General features: G+C 36.2%; 1 protein-coding gene across 5 annotated transcripts in view; it reads left to right on the forward strand.

Annotated features, from left to right (window-relative positions):
* LOC127934619 (1-phosphatidylinositol 4,5-bisphosphate phosphodiesterase eta-1-like) overlaps nt 1-25,091 on the forward strand; it is a 68,509-nt gene that overhangs the window by 34,850 nt on the left and 8,568 nt on the right. For all 5 annotated transcript variants that reach the window (XM_052532115.1, XM_052532117.1, XM_052532118.1 and 2 more), the window contains 12 exons: nt 2,918-3,160; nt 5,775-5,905; nt 7,155-7,325; nt 8,724-8,817; nt 10,693-10,896; nt 10,997-11,117; nt 12,646-12,817; nt 17,280-17,387; nt 20,970-21,131; nt 22,547-22,609; nt 23,753-23,838; nt 24,800-24,897. In XM_052532115.1, coding sequence (XP_052388075.1) covers nt 2,918-3,160; nt 5,775-5,905; nt 7,155-7,325; nt 8,724-8,817; nt 10,693-10,896; nt 10,997-11,117; nt 12,646-12,817; nt 17,280-17,387; nt 20,970-21,131; nt 22,547-22,609; nt 23,753-23,838; nt 24,800-24,897 — 1,653 coding nt within the window. The remainder of the gene's footprint in view (nt 1-2,917; nt 3,161-5,774; nt 5,906-7,154; nt 7,326-8,723; nt 8,818-10,692; nt 10,897-10,996; nt 11,118-12,645; nt 12,818-17,279; nt 17,388-20,969; nt 21,132-22,546; nt 22,610-23,752; nt 23,839-24,799; nt 24,898-25,091) is intronic.

The raw sequence follows: 25,091 nt of genomic DNA on the forward strand, positions 1-25,091 counted from the left end.
GTCGTAACATCTAACTGAAATATTTTAAATTGAAACGCTAACATTACTAAAACTAAAACTGAAATAAAAAAGAATTAATAAATAAATAAATGACTAAATCTTAAATAAAATTAAAACTATAAATCATAAAATAACACTGGGATGTGCAGTCATATGAAAATAAACCTTGACAATTGTATCTTATTTAACTTTCATTTAATTACTAAGTAAATAAATTAACATATTTTGGAATACCGATTTCAGGTAAAATTATATTCTTTGAGGGTAGGGAAATGGAGAGAAATGAGAAAGAGGTAGCTAGAACAGTTATTTAAGAACAAAAGTAAATTAAACGCTTTAAATAATAATCAACAGAAGAAAAAAAAATTGCAGATGCACCAAAGAAGTCCGAGTTTATTCCTATATGTTTTATGAATGCATGGATATCGAATAAAATACTGTATGGAACAAGATGCACAGAAATGTGCATAAAACAACAACAACAGAAAAACAATAAACACATTTACTAAATAAATGTCATAGTTGGCATCAAAGTCATATGACTAGGCCTCTACAAAGTTTTCCTTTCGTATTTTCCCCCGAGTTTTGTTCTCTAGAAAACATGCTGTGGAAGCTCTGCTTCATTTGCAGTCTGTTTTTACGATATTCATATTTTTTTGTCTTTACATGTATTTAATTCCCTATTGATGGAAACAGCTTGTGACAAATCAGAGTCAGAAACAATCTACTTCCAATGTGTTCCACATCTGTGGTTTACTGATCTCTTTCTCTGTCACTTTCTTGATTTCTTTTTCTTGTTCACTCGCTCTCCCTTTCTCTTTTCCTCCCCCTCTTTATAATCTCAGTGTATTATTTGCTCTCTTCTGCTTCCCCATCAAAGCAGCCCATGTGATTTTGATATGTTGAGTGTCAGAGCGCAGCTCTCTTCTCTTACATAATGGCTGTGTATGAATCACGGGCCAGGGGCTTCCAGAAACATGCCGCTCTCTCACCATCTGTGTCTGTGCTCCACGCTGCTTGTTTGGGTGAAGTGAATGCTGCACAAGCGCCCCTTTTTTCCCTGGAAGAGCGTTCTGTTAGTGTACTGGAAATAAATCCTGTTCACTCCTCTCCATATTCACTGTAGGCCTTTGTTAACAGAGCTGATCTGACCTAGCCCAGATGGGTGGATTATTACACAGTATGGTTAAAAAGCTCAAGTGCTATTGTCTCCTCCATCTCACCCCCTTTCTCCCCACCTTCTCTCTATTTTGCCACTGTCGTGTTTGTGAACTGCTCTCATAAGATAAGCCTCTTTGTTAGTCCATTTGCATAATTTAAAAAAGGACGGATTGTGCCCTGCTCATTGTCAGGTTAAGAGATCAGCACCAGAATCAGTGGCTTTGATGAGACTTGGCTTTCTAGAACACATGCAGAGCTGTTTGATCAGATTGTCATCATGGCAAGAAGTGTTAAAGATCTGTGTTAAAGGAGTAGCTCATTCAGAAAAAAATCTGTAATTTGATATGCCATTCTAAATCTGCATAAAGTCTCCTTACTGAAATCTAAAAAGATATTTTAACCAAAAACATGACAATTATGTTACAATTTACTCACGCTCCTGTTTCTCACACAAAGTTAATCAAAGAGATTTGGATATACTTGGAATAAAGATACAAAAGTGGTTTTATGACACACAAGCCCCTTTCACACTGCACGTCGGACCCGCAATATTTCCGGAACATTGCCGGGTCGCCTTCTGTGTGAAAGCAACCACGTCCTGGGATTGATTACCGAACTGAACCCGGGTCGGGGACCTAGTAACATTGGGGGGTTCGACCCGGGACGAGCGCTGTGTGAACAAAAGCCAGATCTAATTCTGTGTCGAAGTGATGACGCACGTTATCGCGCAACTCTATTACCGGCTGTTTTGAAGCAAGATCAACATTCGCGACGAAAACATATGTGCAAACTGTAATGAAGCAGAGATCAGTTAGTTCCTCACTTTCCGCGCTGACGCTGAGATCGTTTGCTTGCTTCAGTGAAAGTATAACGTGACTAGCGTTGTCGACTCGTACATTACACGTCACGCGCTGATGTCACGTGTCGTTACGGGACCTTTACGGGTTGTGTGTGAAAGCACGCACATATACCGGGTCATCACTGGCAGTGTGAAAGTGCCAAATCTAGCGACCAGGGACCAGTTACAGGAACACTTTACCCCTGTATTTGCTGGAATGGCAGTGTGAAAGGGGCTTTATGGTGCTTCCCTTTTTTTTTTTTTTGTGTGTCTACCTTCAGGAGCCTGACAGCTGTGGTCGCTGTATGAACTGAAAAATTCTACTTCTAAAAGACAGAGTTTTCTTGTTGCTGTGTAATATCCCTTTGAAATGGGTTTGCTAAAAGATTCAGAGGCTGGCTTGGGTTTAGATGTTGATAAGACTGAAGTGGACAGAAAGCACACACTGCCTGCAGAGGCTGTCAAGAATTCTGCTTTCATGTAAAGAAACAAAACAAACACTACTGCCAACACTAAAGCCTGGATTCCCTTATGGGAAACCAAAGAAATAGTGACTAATAATGAGAGCAACAGAGAGCAAAAGGCACTGGAAGAAAGTAGTGCTGAAAACTAAATACAGTTGAGGTGAGTTGAGGTGATAACTGTCAGGTTTTGCCACTCCAAGTTATTCTTTATTCATTTTCCGAATCAGATAATCATCATTAACACAACATAACCACTTCAGTTTCTGTTCATTTCATTTGAAATTAAACTGTTCACCCAAGCAAGTCTCTTATTGTAGTGGAGTAATGTGGGTCAGATCGCTGCTGGCTAGGCTTTAGCTAATGAAAGTATCTCTGCGTGTTGGTCATCCATAGCTAGTGGCTCATTGTTTGAGGGGCTCAAAGATCATGTTCTTTTTTTCTCTCTCCCTTCCAGTCACCATCGACTCGCTCTACAAGGTCACAGAAGGTCGTCAGTCTGACATTTTCCATCGCCATGCGGAAGGGAACTTTGATCCGAGCTGTTGTTTCACTATTTACCACGGCAACCACATGGAATCTCTAGACTTGGTTACCTCAAATGCAGAGGAAGCGCGGACATGGGTGACCGGACTCAGATATCTGATGGCCGGGATCAGTGATGAGGATTCGCTCGCCAAGAGACAGCGCACACATGACCAATATCCTTTACTGCAAGATGAATGATGGACAGATGAATGCATTTAATACAGCTACAGTTATCATTTACTCATCTCCATGTTGTTTTTCCTGGGGGCCACAAAGGAGTTGTTTTGAGAAATGTTCAAGCTGCTATTTTCCGTGCAACAAATGCATATTTTCAATTATATACACTGCTGTTCAAAAGTTTCAGGCGAAAATCTGTAATATTATGAAATGCTATCACAGTTTAAAATAACTGTTTTCTATTTTTATATAGTTTAAAATGTAATTTAGCCATTCTTAGTGTCACACAATTCTTCAGAAATCTTTATAATATGCTGATATCTGGTGCTCAGTAATCATTTATTATCAGTGTTAATAACACTTGGCTGCCTTTATATACTCATATATATATATATATATATATATATATATATATATATATATATATATATATATATATATATATATATATACATATATACATATATATATATACATATTATTTATTTTGATGAACAGGAAGTTCAAAAGAACAAAATGTATTTGTAATATAATTATAAAAATAGAATTTTAATATTTTTGTAACATTAATAAGGTCTTTACTGTTGTTTTTGATCAATATAAAGCTTCCTTGCTATATATATATATATATATATATATATATATATATATACGTATATATATACGTATATATATATATATATATATATATATATATATACATATATATATATATATATATATATACGTGTGTATATATATATATATATATATATATATATAAGAATTGAATACATTACTGGATGCATAGATAGAAGCAGAGAGGGAAGGATAGATTTGTGATCGATTTTGACTGATTTATTTAGACTGATTTACAAAAGAGAGAGATGTACAAAGAGGGAGATAGCGTGAGCTTTTTGAGTCGGTCTGCCTGTGAGAAGTTCACTGCTTCAGGGAGTCTTCCTCTGCAGGAAGTTCTTACAGAAGCACAGCCTCACATGAAAGGACCGGCCTTAGAGGAAGAGGAGATAAAAAGCCAGAGCTGCTCATCCTCTCTTCTCTTATGTTTATGTCTGTTATTCTCATTAAAGAGGCGTGAGTCATCAGGAGGCAGTCATTATAATCTCACATAACAGTAGAAACACAGCATCTGGCCGCTGGTAATTTCCACTGATGCTTTCAATCTAGACGCCAGTCCAACTGTGACCTATTTTATTCTTGTCCTATAAGAGATGCTATACTGTAGAATACAGACAATGAACCTTTATTTGGCCTGCAACATTTTGTTAATGTGAAATATCCACACTTTGCGATTGATACTCGTTTCCAAATTTAAGTTCGCAATTCCTGATTTTAACTCAGTTATTAAAACTGAAGTTTAAAACAGTCTTCAAATTGCATTTCTTGAGTAACTTATTTGATTCTGACCACTGATTGTGTGCCATTGTTTTATGGTACACACCGTTTTTTATCGTTCCACATTCATTTTAAGCTGCAAACCTGTAAAATATGACAGAAAAAGCAAGAAACACTGTCACAGAGTAAAGGATTGATCTTGAAATTTGGAAAATCAATATCCGAGACTGTTCAAATGAAGAAAATCTATATTTTTAGCGTGCCCTATAAAGCAGCCAGATATTTCTATGACACACAGGAACGCAGGCATAGAAATTTACCCACTCACCCCCGCTGTTCAAGACATGCTTAATAGATCAAAGAAAACGGATTAACATTAAATGACGTGTGATATAAAACAGTTATTCTGCTTCGTACAGCTCTGTTTACATGTTAATGGTCTTCTGATTAGCCTTCCTCATCGCACCGCTGTTACCTGAATTGACCGCTATATTTGGATGACTTTCAAAGTCTGTCCTTTGTCTGCAGACCCTTCCAAGTAGTCTCTGTTTTTCCTTTCAGCCACAGAAGCGCTGCCTCTTTCCAGCCCGTGATTACATCCATCACAGGCTTTCTGCCAACTGTCATACTTCATAAAACCAGACTTCACTTCTTCCACAGTATAGATGTATCAGACTTCATCAAATAGATCATAATTACATACAGTATTACATAAAGAAATGTATTATCCACACATAAGTATCTTGAATATCATGCATTTTCACTCTAACTGGATTAAGTCAAAATCTCATGACTTGGGGCCTATTCACTTTATGAGACAAATAAAGCAACCCAATTGCACTCAACAGATGGGCTGACACATAAAAACAGAGCTTTGCTTATTTCAACTGTCAGGATGGCATTTTTCGTGAGAAATCAATGAAAATGCCCACTTGCACTCACAATAAACCTTGCGTGTCCTTACTGTGTGTTTGTCAGCTTTGAGATTCTCTTAGTTGTGCATTAGAGCTAATTGTGTTACATCTCTGAGAATAGAGAAGGATGAGCTCATCCACGCCTGATGTGCACAGACAGAAAAGTAATATAGATAATATTATATTAATAATAAATTATATTATATTATATATTATAATACATTTTGTGATGAACTTTTTCTGTTTACACTATGTTGCCATCCTGAAAATCTTCTGTCACACATGTCTCAGTGTAAGTTGATTCTGTGGCTTCATTGTCCAGCTTTTTCCCTGGTGGTGTTTTCTCTTAACCTTGCTGTAAGTGGATGAAGCAGACCTTCGAGGAGGCTGATAAGAATGGAGATGGTCTTCTGAACATTGAAGAGATCTACCAGCTTTTACACAAGTTGAACGTCAACTTGCCTCGCAGGAAAGTTAAACAGATGTTCCAGGTATGTGGGGAAGATTGGAAAAGTGGAAGCCTTAAAGGGACAGGACACCCACAAATGAGAAGTTTTCATTTAGTCATCAGATGCATGTGACTTTATTTCTTCAGATGAATGCAGATTAAGATTTTTTGTAATAAATACCTCTCTTTAAATTCATATAAACACAATTTGGAGCTCATGTGAGAAATGAACTAACGTTTACGTCAAATGTAAACTCTACCCTCTAGTAAAACTGTGTGTGACAAGTGGCCGAGATTGATGGTTTATAGTTTAAAAAGTTAAAATTGTAGTATTTTTCTTCCACACACCCACCGTTTTGCTTCAGAAGACATTGATTTATGCATTGGTAGTTGTATTGATTACCATCATGATGGTTGCATGTACTTTTTTGTAGTGTCACTATTTGGGAACCTATTAACTTGCATTATATAAACTCACAGAGATGGATTATTTGTCTAAATTTCTTGGTATGTTCATCTAAGAAAATAAAGGCATGAGGATAACTGAATTTTTGGAGAGAATTTTTGGGGGGTGGACTGTCCTTTTAATGTAAATTGTGTCTAATATGTTGATAAGTCTTGTGAAATTCAAGGTTTTCTAGAGTTTGCTCTAGAACATGCTCTCATGCTCGGTCGTTATTTTTCACATAATTTACATTATTACAATACCTTTCTCCCCAGCCTGGCACAAATGGCTTGATAAGTTGTTATTTTCCGTCGTCCTGACTGATGCAAACAACTAAACATTCTAACCACAAACTTTCCCCTCACCACTCCCCAACCATTTGAATTCCGTAGGCAGGAATTATTTTAATGATATTCCAATGGGCCGCTTTGTGACATCACAAGACCCAGAAAACAACACTGTAGTCCAAATGAGCCATTCATTGTAGTTCTTGAAAGGGATTTTAATATATATATATATATATATATATATATATATATATATATATATATATATATATATATATATATATATATATATATATATATATATATATATATATCGCCCTTTGGAGTGGACTTTGAGATTTGCAACTTAGTAGAATTTTTATTTTCTCATGCCCAAACACACACTACGCACTGACTGAAAATGAAAAAGTGAAAAAGCATTATAGGACCCTTTTAAACTAATCTTCCTTGTATGCATAAGTATTGTAATAGTAGTAATTAAAAGGCATTTAAGGATATTTTCTCTTCGAAGCTTTGAAACCAATTATGTGTCTTTGCTGTTTCTCTGCATGTGTTCACAGGAAGCAGACACTGATGACCAGCAGGGAACACTGACGTATGAGGAGTTCTCGGTCTTCTATAAGATGATGTCATTAAGGCGAGACCTCTATCTGCTGCTCATGTGCTTCAGTGAGAAGAAGGATCACCTGACCGCAGAGGAACTTGGCAACTTTCTGCGAGTGGAGCAAAAGGTCAGTGTAACATCTCTTCCTGATCTAAACCTGTGACTTCTCAGATTCTATATTGTGTCTCTTAATTTACCAAATTTATATGTCATTCTCATCTCAGAACTGAAGTTTGGATCCATGTTAAGGGCCAGTACACATATTCCAGTGGCAATGTCTGTTTGTGATATTTTCATGCTTTCATGAACATACATGATTACTGGAGAGGCTCTCTCCAGTATGTAAATCCCATAAGCACTGTCCTGACTGATGTTCCATATCCGCTTCTGATGTCTAGCTCTTAGCCTCTTCTATTTCCTCTTAAAGCTCTTGCATCATACTGTGTCTTTATAGTGAAACGTCCAAAGTTGCCTTGCCACTATTAGTCTAATAATAATTAATAATATTATATAACACTATTATTATTAATAATAATAATAATAATAATAATATATATATATATATATATATATATATATATTTTTTTATATATATATATATATATATATATATATATATATATATATATATATATATATATATATTTTTTTTTAAATACAAGAATCTACATAATTCATCCAAGCCCATACCTCCATATGTATCTTATGGCTTTATAATTCCTCCTGTTGGTTCTTACACACACACACACACACACACAGTAATACAGAACTACTGTATACGACATATTCTATATTTAATATGAATATGTGTGTTTATACACAACTGTTTGAAACTTTGGGCTCAGTAAAAGCTTTTTTACAGAAATTAATACTTTAATCAAGGACGCATCGAATTGATCAAAAGTGGCAGTAGAACCTTTTACATCGTTACAAAAGATATATTTTTAAATACAAATTTTCTACACATTTAAAGAATTCTAAAATAAAATTAGCACAGTTTCCACAAAATATTAAGCAGCTCAACTGTTTTATTATAAGAAACGTTTCTTGTCAAATGAGCATATTGCAAGGATCATGTGACATTTTGTTTCATGCATTTCTGTAACACAGAATTGTATTCCCTATTGTATTGTATTCCCTATTCCAGCTCAATATCTGCCTGTGCTCTCTGGTTTTTTAAGAATCAGAAAGTGAAAGGCTCTGCCTCTCTATCAGACATTATAATTGCTTTCCAGCTGAGGCTATGAACAGCCCCAGTGTGATGCTAAAAAGGCCTCTCTTTGCCCATGCTCCCTCTCTCCCATGGCCCAAACACGGACCATGAAGCCCTAGAGGAAGTTGTGAAAAGAGAGAAAGTGTGCTGCAGACAAAACAGAAGCATGAAGTCAATTAGTGACAGAATGTCAGTTTGGAGGGTTTTTGTGGGGACCCTTAGAGACCAAATGACTGACATGTTACGGATCCTATCTGGAGGAGTGTCATGAGGTCGACCCTCTCTTTTCATTGCTTCTCTGCTTCTTCACAGATGGCCAATGTGACCCCTGAGCACTGTGTGGACATAATCAATAAGTTTGAAGTCGCTGAGGAGAACAAGCAGAATGGAGTTCTTGGAATCGAAGGTGAGGGCTTTGTTTGGCCACACTCAGCTTTTCTTTCCCTCCTTGTTTTCCTAGATTTATTGGAGAATGCCTGACAGATTGTCAGAATAACTCAATTCTATTCTATTCCTGATCATTTGTGTAAAAATAATAATTAGAATATAATAATAATTATAATAACTATGCTGTAACCAAACATTATTGTCCAAGCTAATCTCAGAACAGCACAAATCCAACATTAATAGTGCTTACAGAAGGCTCTGCTAAACCAGCACCAGTTGAACAGATCTGAGCTGTCATGAAATTGTGTCACGTTTATTTGTTTGGCATGTGAGTCTGCATCTCCAGTAAGTGGCAACCTACTGTAGAGATTATGGAATATTTGACTCCAAAGCTGTGGCGGAAAGTATCTATGTGAAAGCTGTATTTTGATACTTTCCTTTGTTTGCTGACACATCCACTATATTAGAAATGCCTTTACCGTTTACATTTTACAAAGTGGTGGTTAGTGTGACAGCAGAGCAGGCTTTTCTGCTGGATCCTAAAGGTTCTGTTTTGTGTGTGTGGTGTGAAATTTCATCTAATCTTTTTGGAGCTTTATTGACTGGGTCCATGAGCACTGTCCACTGACAGTGAAGCTCTGGCTGCCCTCTTTTCCCTTAAAATAAATAAGACACAGGGGCTCAGTTCTGCCTGGCTCCCTGCTATAGCAAAGCTAGTAGAACTGATTGAACCTGCCTGCTGTGTGTGAGCCCTTAATAATCCTCTGGTCAGAAATCAGTGGAAGAGAGATCTATCTATCTATCTATCTATCTATCTATCTATCTATCTATCTATCTATCTGTCTGTCTGTCTGTCTGTCTGTCTGTCTGTCTAGATAGATAGATATGTAAATGAGGGAGTATCCATCTTTTTTGGCCATTTTTGACCGCTTTTCTGATTTCTTTGAGGTGAGCGTCTGTGGGTGGGTGTATGTATGGGACTTCTCTGACCTTTCAATCTAATATTGCAATCTAATATTCAATCTAATAAGCTTGTACAATTTACATGTGAATGCTGTGGGTTTGTATTAGAGTCAGGACTCGTAAGAGAACATAATGTTTTTTCTTGTTTGTTTTTTCGATTTCAAAACAAACTTAGGAATTCAGCCGGCAGTTTAAATCCCATCTGTTTAAGAATTAGGTCAGTAGGCAGAGAGGAAGTGGTCTATAGTGGCTTCTTACATATGGGCGTTTACACTGCGAAAGCGATCCAGTCGAATGTGTTTTCAACTACTTCTGGAAGTGGCCAAGCTCAAAACATTTCAGTTCCCATTTACACCTGTATTTAGCGTTGTACACTTGTAATTGGATAGGAAAAAAAAAACACTTTTATGTGTAAATGGGCCTTTACTTCTGTCTGTCATTTTTATACATGGTATTTATTGCAAATTTGCATTAGAGTTTTGTTTATGTGTGTGTTGCTTTCATAACTGAATGATGTTTCTTAGTGACTTGTTTTCCAGTAGTGACTTGTCAAGCTGAAACTAATTGATTCAGCACACATTTGCTGCATCACAGCTCTCTTTTTGTCTAAAAACTGCATTTCTGAAAGCGAGCAAGACATTTAGGCTTTTAAAAAGTCACTGGGTTGATCCCTCCAGTTGTTGCGCTCTGCAGTTTTGCCATCAACACCTTTACCTGTTGTCCTCATATTTCCTTGCAGAGTTGATTGTGTAAGGTTGTAATACCTCATATTTTAGCAGTGCATCATTAATTATATGACAAAATTTTGAGCTTTTAAAATACATGTTGCATTTTTTGTTTTTGGTTTATTTTGATTTTGTGGCAATATATAATATACAGCTCAAAGAAATAAAAAATATACAGCTGTTTTGTGTCTGCTTTCACTTTCTAGGGTTCACCAGCTACATGCGGAGCCCAGTCTGTGATGTGTTCAACCCTCAGCACAACGAGGTCAATCAAGACATGGATCAGCCTCTGTGTAACTATTTCATAGCCTCTTCGCACAACACCTACCTGACTGGAGATCAGCTGCTGTCCCATTCCAAGACGGACATGTATGCTTGGGTCCTGCAGGCCGGCTGCCGCTGTGTGGAGGGTAAGACAACTCCTGTGGATAAAGGTCTTATATATATTTTCCAATGGGTGTAAATAAAATATTTTTAGAGCGCTGTTTGTGACTATGCTTTGTGTTACAGTGGACTGCTGGGATGGTCCAGACGGGGAGCCTATGGTCCAGCACGGTTACACTCTGACCTCCAAGATCACCTTTAAATCTGTCATTGAGACCATCAACAAATACGCCTTTGTAAACAATGAGTGCGTACTTCCCTCTCTCTTCAGTTTTTTCCTTCTCTCTTTTATAATAGTCGTTTATGATCAGCCGTTAGTTGATGTCAGGAAATCAATCATCATTTTTGTTGTAGCTTTTCAAGACTATCCCTACCGGGCACAGCAAAGCCATTCAATGCTCATTTAAAACAGCCATGTGTTCACTTCTTAAAAATGTCAAAGTAATTTAAACTTAAACATTACAATGCATCTTCAAACTATATTAAAATTAAAATACTGCGTATTTAAGTTAAACATCTTCACAGGGGAATGTCATGGGTGTCTGTGTTAGACTTCTGTCTGTTTTTGTATGTTTAATAGTTATTCTAAAAAACAATTCAGATGGGCTTGCTGACTCTATGATTGCTATATCTTTTTCATCTTACTATTACCAGATAAGGCACCCAATGTGGTGCATAACATAAAAATTATGTTTAATTTGTTGTGGAAAATTGTTTTGTTTTTCAACAAAAAACGTTCATCCATTACAGTAATAATTAAAGAGAACTTTCTGTACCAGTGCCTGGATGCTCCTAGAAAGCCACAATTTGTGTTTCTTTAATGCCGTTTTATCACTAAAAACCCACCTATTTCAGCTGATGGCTCAACATAATGAAGAAAATGAGCCTTTTAGTACATGCACATCACATGCAAATTACACTCACCAAATCCCATGACTCCTGCTGAGACAGCATTGCTATCACTGTAGCCCTACAGGGCATCTTTTTATCTTTCCATTTCCATTTCTTTCAAAATCTTTTGTTTTTTTTCATGGTGTGTGTACGTGTATGTGTGGATTCATGTCTGAGAGGAATGTCATTCATAATTTAGGGCTTTTTAAACCCAGAGGGCTTCCCTGATTTCTTAGTATCTTGCATTCAGGTAACATATAGGATGTCTGAATCAAATTTTTGTGCACTACGTTTGTTATGTAGTGGGACAAGGATATTCATTCTCTGAGAAAAACATAATAAAACATACTATTGCATGCAGATATCTATATTATCTTAATATCTACTACTTTTCAACTAAATTTATCTTGATTCAAGGATGTTTCCATAGTTTTATTGGGAAGCAAGCCACAAACACTGATTAAGAAAAAGATTTTTGCATTGTTACATGTCTGGAGTTTTTGCATGCTTTTGGAAACACCTTGTTAGAGCAATTGTTAGAGTATGTAATGTCGAAATCTCAGACTATGAGTGAGAATAGAAACCAAAGTCAAAGGTGATTTGTTTGAGTGTGCAGATGAAGTAAACACAACAGCAAGAAAGAAGGTAAAAAGAAAGACAGTCAAACAAAAGACAGACAGGCAGGAAAAAGGGAAGAGTGTGATGGCAAAGGAGAAAGCGCACATGACAGCGAAGACGAGTCAAGATGAAAGAAATTCGGATAAAGGTTAATGTCGGGGGAAGGCTCTGGAGGCAGGAAGCAGTTGCTGACTGTTCTGGCTGTTCCCTGGTTTGTGATTACTGTCACCCTTATCCTTTCTCTCTTCTGTCTCCTGCTGCATCAGGTTCCCCGTGATCCTGTCCATAGAGAATCACTGCAGCATTCAGCAGCAGAAGAAGATAGCTCAGCACCTGAAAGAGATCTTCGGAGACAAGCTGGATGTGGGGGAGGCTCTGAACAAAGACCCAAAGCAGCTTCCCAGTCCGAACTGCCTGAAGGGCAAGATACTTATAAAGGTTTGGCATGAACTAAAGAAACCCTCATCTCCATTTCTGTCTTTACCAAAACCTTAAATCCTCCATTATTCTTTTCATTTTCCTGTATTTTTCCCCACACTGTTCTCTCTTTTCTTTCTGTCTTTTGTTAAAACCAACTTAAATTTCCACATTGGTATGGACTAGTTAGTTCTGTTTTGGTGCTGGTCTAACTGGTGAACCAGCATAGTCTTGTCCAGAGCTGGCCCTAACATTTTGGGGGCCCTACGCAGATTTTTTAAAAGGGGCCCCCACCACCTATGGTTTCAGTTAACCACCAGCTCCCATCCTCCAATGTGCATGTCCTACAATGATACCTTGTAGTAGAGTTTTAGAAAATTGTCTTACTCATATTTAATTACTTTCAAGTTATACATATTACAATGCAACATTTTTAAATTACAATTGTTTAGCTATTGCTTCAAATGGTTGATTCATAGATACATTACAGTTCTGTCATTTATTACTCACCCTCATGTTGTTCATGCAGTAAGACAAATTCAGAGCACAAATTAAGATTTTTTTTTTTTTTTGTGAAATCCGAGAGCTTTCTGGCCCTGCAGAGACAGCAATGCATCTGAAACATTCCCAGGGCCAGACAGATATATTGTTAAAATAGTCCATAATGCCATCAGTGGTTCAACCATAATGTTATGAAGCTAAAAGAATAATTTATGTGTGCAAAGAAAAAAAAAAAAGACTTTATTTAACAGTCAACAATGTCTTTATTACCTCACGTGGCCTGGGAATGTTTCAGTTGCATTATTGGCTATGCAGGGTCAGAAAGCTCTCTGATTTCATCAATTTCATAATTTGTGTTCTGAAGATGAACAAAGGTCTTATGGTTTTGGAACGACATTAGGGTGAGTAATTAATTACATAAGTTTTATTTTTTGGTGAATTATCCCTTTAAGATAAATATATCAAAGATTATTGCTTAAAGCGTAAACACCTGCCAATGAGTTATGAAAATCAGAATTATAGATTATTTTATTATTTAGTCAAGATTAAAATGCAAAAAGAAAAAATATTCATGCAAACAAACATGTAAATGAAAACATGTAAATACTGTTTTGACCTACTTCTCTGTGACAAGCAAGCAGACACAGAAAGTTGCGCTGCTTTATGTAGTGGGGTAAACATGGTAATCACAGTATTTCTGCGGTTCCAGTGCCAGCTCCTATCAGAGAATGAACTTGCATTTAGATTGAGCCTGTCTGCTGATTAGATCAATGCAAAAATCAGACCGAATTGTGATGCAGCAACTACAAAGTGCTGACAAGTGTAACTGAACGATAATATATATATATATATATATATATATATATATATATATATATATATATATATATATATATATATATATATATACATATATATATATATATATATATATATATACATATATATATATATGTATATATATATACATATATATATATATGTATATATATATATATATATATATATATGTATATATATATATATATATATATATACATATATATATATATATATATATATATATATATATACATATATATATATATATATATATATATATATATATATATATATATATATATATATATATATATATATAAGCTAATAGATAACACTGACACTGACTCTGTTGTTACATTGGCACAGTGTCTCACTAAATGCCAAATTAAATGTTGATGCGATGCAGCAACAGCCATTTCAACGTCAGCTTTACAAAATCCTTCACTTATCCTTATCTTGGTCACTTTCTTTTCTAATTTTCCTCTTCTCTGCACCAGATTGATAGTGTTGCACCACTTTGACAAGAGGTGGAGGCGGGGCCTTGCCTAATTTGTAGGGCCCTACACTACTTGTGTAGTGAGTGAATAGGGCTGCTCGGCTCTGCTGTTCACCAAAAAATTACCAGTATGCTAGACTTTCAGATTCCAGACAAGTAAAATATACCATTTACATAATGATTTTGAAATGTTTAAATCACTTTCAAAACAAAAATATAGCAGTTGGATAAATAAATACAGTTGGACAGACTTGTAGGACATTCAAGTCCACATTTTTATGGTTGTTGAGCCCTTAAATGTTTGGCACTGAAAGACCAGCCAATGATAAAATTCTGAACAGGGACAGCCAGAATGTGTGAAGGGAGAATGAGTGTTAGTTAGAAAGAGATGAGCTGAAGTGAAGGAGTGGGGTTAGTTGTCTAGCGAGTTGGGAAAGACACTCACACACACACTTGTTTATGTCTTTTATGGGGACTCTCCATAGGTGTAATTATTTATTGCTAAACTAATCATATTTCCTGTCCTCTAACCCTAATGTCACCCCTAATTATACCACTCACAGAAAGCCTCTGGCATTTTTTACATTTAAAAACAACAACAACACCGTTTTATTAAGCCATTTGGGTTACATGGAGACTGAAAGAGTTTACATTTTAATGCCCGTGTTTACATTGTAATACCCATTTCATTATATATATATATATATATATATATATATATATATATATATATATATATATATATATATATATATATATATATATATATATATATATATATATATATTTGTGTACTCATAAACTATATTTTCAAGCACACACACTTACACACATTTTCAATGACACAACTCTTGCATTGTTACTTTCTATACAACCAGCACCTCACTCCTCCAATAAAAAAAGGATGTAAACCGTAAAGGATTTGTTACAATAGAAAAAAATGTGTTTGTGTGTGTGTTTTTTTTTTAAAATCCTTTAAATGTTCCATGAGGATTTATGCTTTGAAGTGCTCTATAGAACCTGAATGGTGTTATGAACAATATTTGTATTAATTAAATTTTTAATAATAAAAAAAAATAATATGAAATTATATATAGAAAAAAAGATTATGAAATCATACTCAAAATGTGTAACTTAAGCTACCAGTAGGTAGTTTAATGTTTTAATGAGTGAGTTGTTCGGTCATTCATTCAACCAATTCTTTCAAACGGCTGATTCATTCAGAAATTAAGAGACAGTAAAGACAGGTTATTGAATCATTCGTTTACCTGAATGCATTCAAAAATATGGATTCATTTAGTAAATAATTATTGTTTTGTGTTGCTAGGTGATGCAAAACAGTTATGCTGTGGCTTTGTTTGGAACTATTTTAATTATATTTATTGATTATACTGTCAATTATAAATTATTGAATATACTGATAATATTGTGTCTTAAAACACAATGTTAACTTTTTATTAATTGAGCTATTGTATAAAATAAATAAGCAATGGAGGTGTTTTGTAGTTTGATGTTAAAGTGAACATGAGAGTCTTTATTTTCTCCCAACATTAGAGCCACTGAGGACGCAGTGGATTGTTTTTGATGGTAATGCACCACATCTTTAAAGATGTTTTTTGTTCTTCTGTGGCCTTGTAAAGTAAATGATAGCGAAATTTTCATTTTAGCTAAACTACTTAAGGGTGTGATTGGATGACAGGCGGTCAGTCAGATGAGAAGAGAGTATTACTTTGAGTAAATACCAACGTCACTGTGCCAGCGAGGATACTCTCTAAAACAGGTCAGGACAGATGGCACTGCCAGCCTGCTACTCTACGGGACCCTCCAAGTTGAGCAAACAGTGACGGCAGACTCTTAAACCCAGCACGGACTCTTTGAGATTGGAGCACACTTGAGTAAATCCCCCCACACTTGAACACGGGTCTCCTTAGATTACACACACACACACACACACACACACACACACTTAATCATGTCACAATGTCAGCACCCTCTGCCAGACAAGAGCACTCATTCTGGAAACTGTGGAGGTCAAAAGCACGGGATTGATTTTCCCTCCATCTTGTCCCTCGACCAACAACTGCTATTTCCCACTAGCCCTCACACAAATGTGTTTGTGAGAGAGACCGACAGACAAGGAGGAGACAAGGGTCTGTGTTTGGAGTTTTAGGATTAATGACCCTTAAATGGCTTTCAGTGTTTCGAAGTGTAAATGAAGACCCCGTTTATCCTCAGGTATTCTAGATATTCAGTGCTTTGTGGGTCATTGGATTCCTCACAAATGATTGCTTCCCACTGCTGAAAATTGTCTGAATTATGGGAAAATTAGTTGTGTATCTTATCGGGAATAAAACGACAGGCTTACTGACCCAAACTAAAAGTAAAAATTCAGGCTTCCTAGAAAGAAAATGGTATTTCATTTTTATTTCATTGGGTTAAGACCGCGTACTACACTTCTCTTTCACCTGTCGTCAGCAGTCATTAGTATGGATTCAGTTCTGTTCTATCAATATCTGAGGTGCTGTGTCAACGCACACAGGCTCTAAGGGGTTGTCGATAGTTTAAAGAGAGGTGAAACACTATCTTATCCTCAGTAATGGGGCTGTTTGCTGACACTTGAAAAAAGGATCACGGAAACATTAATTCTTCCCTTTTTGTCTATAGGGAAAGCGTCTTCCTCTGTACTTGTCTGCAGATGCTGAAGAGGGTGAAGTGTCTGACGATGACAGTGCTGATGAGATTGAAGATGACTTCAAGCTGAAGAATAGCATGGTAAGACTGTAACACACACCGATCAGGATTGAGCACAGTGACTGATCACTAACACACACATACACACTCAGCAGAGTGATTTCATTTATATTTGAACATCAAATGTACATGTACATTTTTATCCATTTGGATTAGCATTAAAGGGTACTGATAGCATCGTAAACATTACCTTTTACATATGTACAACTTTACAGTATCGCACTGCACTGATGCAGTGCCACAACAGGACTGCCAATCATCAGTAAATAATGGAGAAACCTGTTCAGTAAAGACCATTTTAATACAAGGTTTGTACATAAACAAATTACAGTCTTTGTATGAATGACATGAATTCAAAATTCAATGAGTACAAACTGATGAGCAAAACGATGTTGGATCAACGTTGGAGATCAATGTCCTTTCGACGCCACGAGAAACGTCGATTCTATGTTGATTCTATCTCAGTTTGTTATCTGGGAACAGTTTGTACTCATTGAATTTTGAAGATCATGACAAAATTGAAGATATACTTGAATACATTTTTTAAATATTCTCAGTGAAGAGCTTCTTGACACGTCCAGTTGAATCAGACAATAGAAGAGAGCATTATTGTAGCTGTCTGTTTTTATATAGGTCTGGCGCAGAAAAAAACACTTACAATTAGTTGTAGTGGTAGTTGTATTTTATTAACATGGCTACAGAGATGCTGCTATCAATAATATATATACAGTATATATACAGTAGTAAAATGTAACACATACATTAATATAGGATCCTAATGTTATTCATCCTCGTCTGGATGGTGATGTAAACCCAGACACTCCAGTGTTTGGCTTTCCATTGTATTTGGGACTTTTTGACAACAGGTACAAAAAAGTGATTTTAGTTATCTCCACCATGGTTGATTGTGTTTATTTGCATGAGTGATATGAAAAACATTACACAAGAAAAATCTAGAGCGAGTGACGCGATGTGGATATTTGCTTCGTGTCTGGTGTGGCTGGGTGTATGGTGTGGTAGAAAAAGTTAACATTGCCTTTTCACATGTTATGTTTTTCACTGTTCCGCTACTCAAACTTTCACTTTCTCCATGTGCTGCAATGCAATCTTGATACAATACAATAATATAGGCAGCAGAAAGTCTTTGTGTGACAACATGGCCATTTGCCAAAAGATCCATCCAGCAGTGCTGCCATTAACAGAGCCTCATTTACAATCAGTCTGCTGACAGATTTTGTCCAGATTTTGATGCTGAAATGGATATTCCGTGACTCATTCAACATCAAATTGGTTTCCTAGTTATTAATTTTATTATTGTTATTATTTATTTTATTTGTATTTTGTTTTACTTCTTGGATGAAGAATGCTTTAAAAGCATTTTAATATAGCCTTGAAAATATTCATGTTGTTTTGTTAGGAGTAATTAATGTTTAATGATCCACTCAGAAAAGTCATTGCTGGTAGCCAATTAAAGGTTTCCATGCTTCGTCTCATTACATGCCTACTTAAACGTGTCAGGAAATTCAAGAAACACGCTGCCCCTGCTGTAAGTTGATGGCTATATTATGGCCGCTATGGAGGAGAGATTTATAAATAAAATGAAATCAAACAAAAAAACTTTTTTATAATTGGCTTTTACATCCTTTATTGCTCTCTTAGATCAGTATGCCAGGCTTTGGTTTTTATTAAGATGAAGATGAGATGAAAGAATGGTCCACTGAAGATTGAAGTGAGAGGCCACGTGCAGTTTATTTAAACAAAGACAAAACATATTCCATAAAACTTGACTTGAACAGACTTGACTTGGCATAAACAGACTCACCAACAGCAGGCTTACAACATCAAAGCTAGACAAAGAACAAAGGCCACACGTGGGCTATTTATATCAAACAATGAGGGTCACATGAGAAGAACCAACCAATGAGAAACAAGAAACATGACTAAGACAACCAATGAGAACATGACACATGATCCAAGGAACTAGTCAGAACATAACACAGAGACAATGGAATCGCATGACAGAACATGAATGTGGCCAGACTACAAAATAAAAGACATGAAAACCATAAACAAGAAACAAATCCCAAACTCCACATTACATGCCCCCACCCCCTAAGGGTGGCTCCAGACCCCCAAACAATACCCAAATCCCACCAAGTCTAGGAGGGTGGTAGAGTGGAGATAGAACAGGGAGAAGGATGGAGGGCCAGACCTGTGAAGGGAAACTGTGGAACAATGGAGGGCTTGGGCCATTGAGCAGTGGCAGACAGTGAAGCAGTGGAGAATCTGGGCCGTGGAGAAGTGGCAGACAGTGAAGCAGTGGAGAATCTGGGCCGTGGAGAAGTGGCAGACAGTGAAGCAGTGGCGGGCCTGGACCATGGAGCAGTGGCAGACTGTGGAACAGCTGAGGGCCAAGCGATGGAGCAATGGACCAGGATACTACCAGGTCAGAGCCAGCGGAGCAAGAATCCAGAGTGGAGCAGAGACATGGGTAGACCACTTGAATGTGACACAGCAGACAGATAGTTGCCTACTTGGCCATGACAGGACAGTCTGTGAGTTTGTTAATGGCCTCCTTGGCCATATCAGACAGACAGAGAGTTCATGAATGGCCTACTTGACAATAATGGGGTAGACAGAGATTTTCTGGATGGCCTCCATGGCTGTAACTGGACAGAGAGTGAGTTCATGAGTGGGCGCCACCAACTTGTGAGGTTCTGCAGCGGACGCCAACACCTCTGGAAGCACTGGAGTAGATTCGTGGAAATAAGAGGCCTCTGGACAGTCAAGGCCTCTGGGGCAGACTCTTGGACTTGGAACTTTGAGACCACTGTGTACATCTATACTTTATTTTTATTAAATAACGATATTTTATGCACAATATTTCAGTCACACTACAATTTAACAATAACTTTTATCTTATTTCTTAACAGTTGGACAAAAAGGTGTCTTTAAGGACTATTGTAACACACTGCCTTAACCAATATAACCAATTGTATTTAACAATTTAAACATAAAATACAAAAATATATTAATGTTTAATTCCTTAAAACACTGGCAAGTAAAAAAAAAAAAAAAAAACTTACCTTAAAATAGATAATTTTCTTCTTTCAACAAATCTCACCTGTATAGATTCTGGAGAGGTCAAGCAACTGTCCTTCTCTCTCTGTCAGTGACGTGACAGCTTGCCTTTCCTACAGACCAGTTAAAGTTAAGAACATTGCTGTAATAAATTAAAGAACTAAAATATGATAAAGTATGATAAGTACTTGGCGCAAACTTTGCTTTATTGGGAAAGGATAATTCTACTCTGGACATGAGAGGAGCGACATGACCAAAGAAAATAATTTATGATGTCCATTTTTACATTTACTCATTTAGCAGACGCTTTTAATCCAAAGTGACATACAAGTAGGAGAGTATGTAACACACACACTGGATCCTGACTTTATAAAGGCAGTTAAGACGTTTATATCATAGGTTTGCTGTGTGGAAGTCGCCTTCGAAACAATGGATGCTATTTTCTTAATTAAACTCTTCAAAATATTTATATAGACTACTTATAAGCTGTAGATTTTGACACCCTACTTTTGTGCATTTCAGTCCAACGGGCCCAGTCAGCACCAAGTAGAGTCCCAAATCAGGAAGAAACTAGACTCATTGATGAAAGAGTCACAGATCGGGGACAAAGAGGACACGGACAGTTTCTCTATCCGAGCCCTGCTCCGTGCCACCCATGAGGGCCTCCAAAGAAACCTGCGCAAGGTAAAGTAGCTTAATGTGGTTCTACATTCACAAGTCTGTGTGGACTCCACATTTTGTGGGAAGATAAAATGATGTGTGAAACTGTACTTAAATAAAACAATAAAACACATACCCATCTCGGCCTCTAAGAATAAAAAAGGGGTAGAGGGGGGGTTAATAAATAGAATACCTAATCAGTGCACATAGTCTTGCAATCCAGAAAAAGAAGTGGAGCATCCCTTAATTAGCATTCGTTCCGCCTCTTTTCTTACCCTATTATTAGACTTTGTACTCTCTAATGATGTGCCGTTTGTAATGCACTGAGGGATTTTCTCTCCCCTCCAGTGTTCCTGCATGATATTTATGAAAAAAAAAAAAAACACTGAGAACTGTTGAGTGAGCGCTGAAATTAAGAGTCTGGAAATGCTTTTAAGTCAATGTTGTTTTCATTTTTTTGAACCACTGCTAGTAGGCCTACCATACATGCCCACAAATACTCATTTGAACATAATGTGACACTTGACTGTTTGAGTTAGAATTAGATACATTTTAAAGAAATTGAAACCCTTTTGTCATTCCAATCCCATCATTTTCTTTTTACAGTGGAACACAAATGTTTTGTAGAATGATCACACTAACTTCAATCCTTATCAAACACACTACAAACTGTTTAGAGGAGTGCTACTGTAGGAAATTACAGGCAGGTGAGTTTGAGTTTGAAGCTGGAGCTAACCTCTACAGGGAAGTCTACAGTGGATCTCGAGGGCTAGAGTTGCAAACCTCGATGGTTGACTGGGGTGCCAAATGGGTGCCAATGAGCACCCCAACACCTCTTTAACATGTTTATATAATAACAAAGCATTTTATTAAATAATTTGTTAACTGGGTTTAAGTGGCAAAATATTAGTAAAAGAAAGAGGCTTTTTTTTTAAATGTTATGATTTTCATTATTTAGTAAACTGATTTCCACAACCAAAGCTTTTTTTTTTCTTCATTTGTTAATTTATTAATTTAATTTACTTAATTTTAAATGATCCACAGAATGTTGCAAAAGTAAACTTATTTTACATTTAATATTTTTTTTCATTCAGTACAATATATATATATATATATATATATATATATATATATATATATATATATATATATATAAATATATTATTCATTACATCTTGAAATTAATATTACTTAAAAATACCAATATGAACCAATATTGTAGGGCACCAAAATGGCAATCTGATATGGCCCTGGTTTATGAGTCTTATTGACTACTTTTATGCCACCTATGATGATTTTGTCCATTTTGGAGCTTGATAGCCACTGGTAATACTTTTGTTAAAAAAGCAGCTGAGACATTTTGTTAAACATCTTATTTTGTGTATTATGTATTTTTGTATATGAAATATATATAAATATATATATCGTGTGTATTCCAGAATTCCAAAGATGGCATGAAGAAATCCCAGAGCCGCTCCTTCATCAGCAACCTCAAGCACAAGGTCAGAATAAAGACAGGCTTTTTCTGTCTTTCTCCCTCTCTCTAGCTCTTTCTTTTTTCCTCGTCTACTTTCTCTGTCTCTGCTTCAGAGTCAGGACTATCCTATTTTCTGTCCTCCTTTTCTGTCTGCAGTTTCAAAAGTTACTTAAATGTGTATTTTTTGCTACCTCGAGGCAGAGAGATTTAAAGAATATTCCCTATTGATTGATAAAAGTGTGGAATAGATAATAAAGATGCAATCGTTCACTGCTGCTCTCAGAACAGTGCCAGCAAGCAAATCTGCTTTCTAGTCTCTTTATTTTAAGCGTATATTTACTGAGTTTAAATACAGAATTCATACATTTATTAAGCACACTTGTTGACTTGATATCTGATAGTCACTTATCGCTCAAGATCACATATGAGTGTGTATACGGATAATGACAGCACGGAGCTCCAGAGGCATTCTCATATTTCGTCCTTTGCATAAAAACTCACTGAAGGTGTTATCCGTTTCCATGTTGCATATTGAATCTGGATGGTGTGTAATTCAACACCTCAATAGCAAATCAATGAAGCGAGTAAACAAGGCTTGCGGTCGCATCCCCACAAGTTTGATCATGGGCTATTGTTCTGGGCTGTGTACACTTTATTGATTATTTTATTAAAATGCAATCAGGGTTGTAAGCAGTATGCAATGCGGTTTCTTGTCTCGTGTAGATCACATCCATCTTCTCTGTCATTCCTACAGGAAGTGGGCAGACACAACTCTGGTGTGTGCATGATTTTTCCTCCCACTCTTGAGATTTGTCTTTGTGGATGTGTTTATGAGGCCTCGAAGGTCCTCCTTTTGTTAGTAATGAGTCTAAATCCTGTAATTACTCCAGCTGCTATACACTGCTCCTCATAGATCTAAAAAAGTTACACGATTTGGACACTAGTCACGTCTGGCAAGTATTAATCCTTGCTAAGAACACACACCCACACTCACTCACTCACTCATGTGGTTATGTTAAGTGTGCCCTTTAAAACAGGCCAGAGCTATTCTGTTCCTCTCTGTTGTGTGTAGGAGGAATTTCATTACCTCTTATCCAAAGCAAAGGAGTGAACATTCACTCCATGTACTTATTTAGCCTGCTGTGTGTTTGTGTGTGTGTTTCCACAGAGGCATTCCAAATCAAGACTGAAGTGTCAGAGTGTTGAAACAGACGATGACAGGCAGCAGGAGCCAACAGGTGGACAGTTTAACAGGTGTGTCTGTCTGTATCTCCTCTTTTTTAATGGATAATGCAAAGTTTCTGTTTATTTTTATAATTTTTTTACATAAAATTTTATATTTTTTTTTAAATAGCGTATTTAAAAGTGAGACAAGCACTGAGTACTATATTAAAACATAGGCATCACTCAACCACTTACATTCCAGGCATCTGAATTAGTTAATTTAATCTTCATTTAATAAATTATTGCTTCCATGATTGCTAGAAAATGAGAAAAACATCTCATAAAATCACATAACATTTAATTTACCACCCATGTTAATTGGCAAATAGACCTGAGTTTTGTGAATATTTAAGTTGCTATGAGTGTGTTTGAAGTGTTTGAAGATGCATTAAATAATCAGTTATGAGGACATTTTAATTCATTTATAGTAAATCACATATTAGAGAGCAGTTTGGGGTTGGTAATATTTGTATTTCTTTTTATGTTTTTGAAAGAAGCCTGTTATGCTCACCAAAGCTGCATTTATTTGATCAAAATTCAGTAAATATTGTGAAATATTATTACAAATTAAAATAAATGTTTTTTAACAAAAACATATTTTAACATGTAATTCTTTCCTTTGATTACATTAATAGTCAGCGGCCGTAAATGCAGTTTCCAGTGTCATATGATTGAGAAATCATTGTAATATGTTGAAAATCATTTTGCTGCATAATAATTTTTTATTTAAAATATAATACTTTTTAGCTCTATTATGATTTAGAAAATAGTTTTTGCTTGTAGTCCATTTATGTTGGTGTTTTTATCCATAATGGTTGTACTGTATGTCTGTGTTGTGCTGGACATTGATGTAATTTCTTCAGAAATAAACCATTTCTTTAGTCACCATTTCTTCTCATCTTTGTACTGTGTACCTGACCTGGAGCATGTCATTACATCTAATAGTCAGACATTTCACAACCTGCCTATATTTTGCTGTGTCTGTCTGTAGAGGAGGAAGGAGAAGAAAAACGATAAAGCTGAGTAGAGATCTATCAGATCTGGTGGTCCTCACCAACTCTGTGGCCTCTCAGGAGTGTTTAGATGAGGGTGAGAAATGTTTTCTGTTTTACCATATCTGATTACTATGAAGTCCATATCCGCCACTGAATAAAAAATAAAATAAAATAAAAAAAGGCTGTTGCCACTCACTATTCTGACTGTTTTTTTTTTTTTTTTTTTTCTGACAGGACATAAACTCACAATTGTGAAGAAAAAAAAAAGTCAGGATTGTGAAATAAAAA

Source organism: Carassius gibelio, chromosome A18, assembly GCF_023724105.1.
Source record: "Carassius gibelio isolate Cgi1373 ecotype wild population from Czech Republic chromosome A18, carGib1.2-hapl.c, whole genome shotgun sequence".
Classification (NCBI taxonomy): domain Eukaryota; kingdom Metazoa; phylum Chordata; class Actinopteri; order Cypriniformes; family Cyprinidae; genus Carassius; species Carassius gibelio.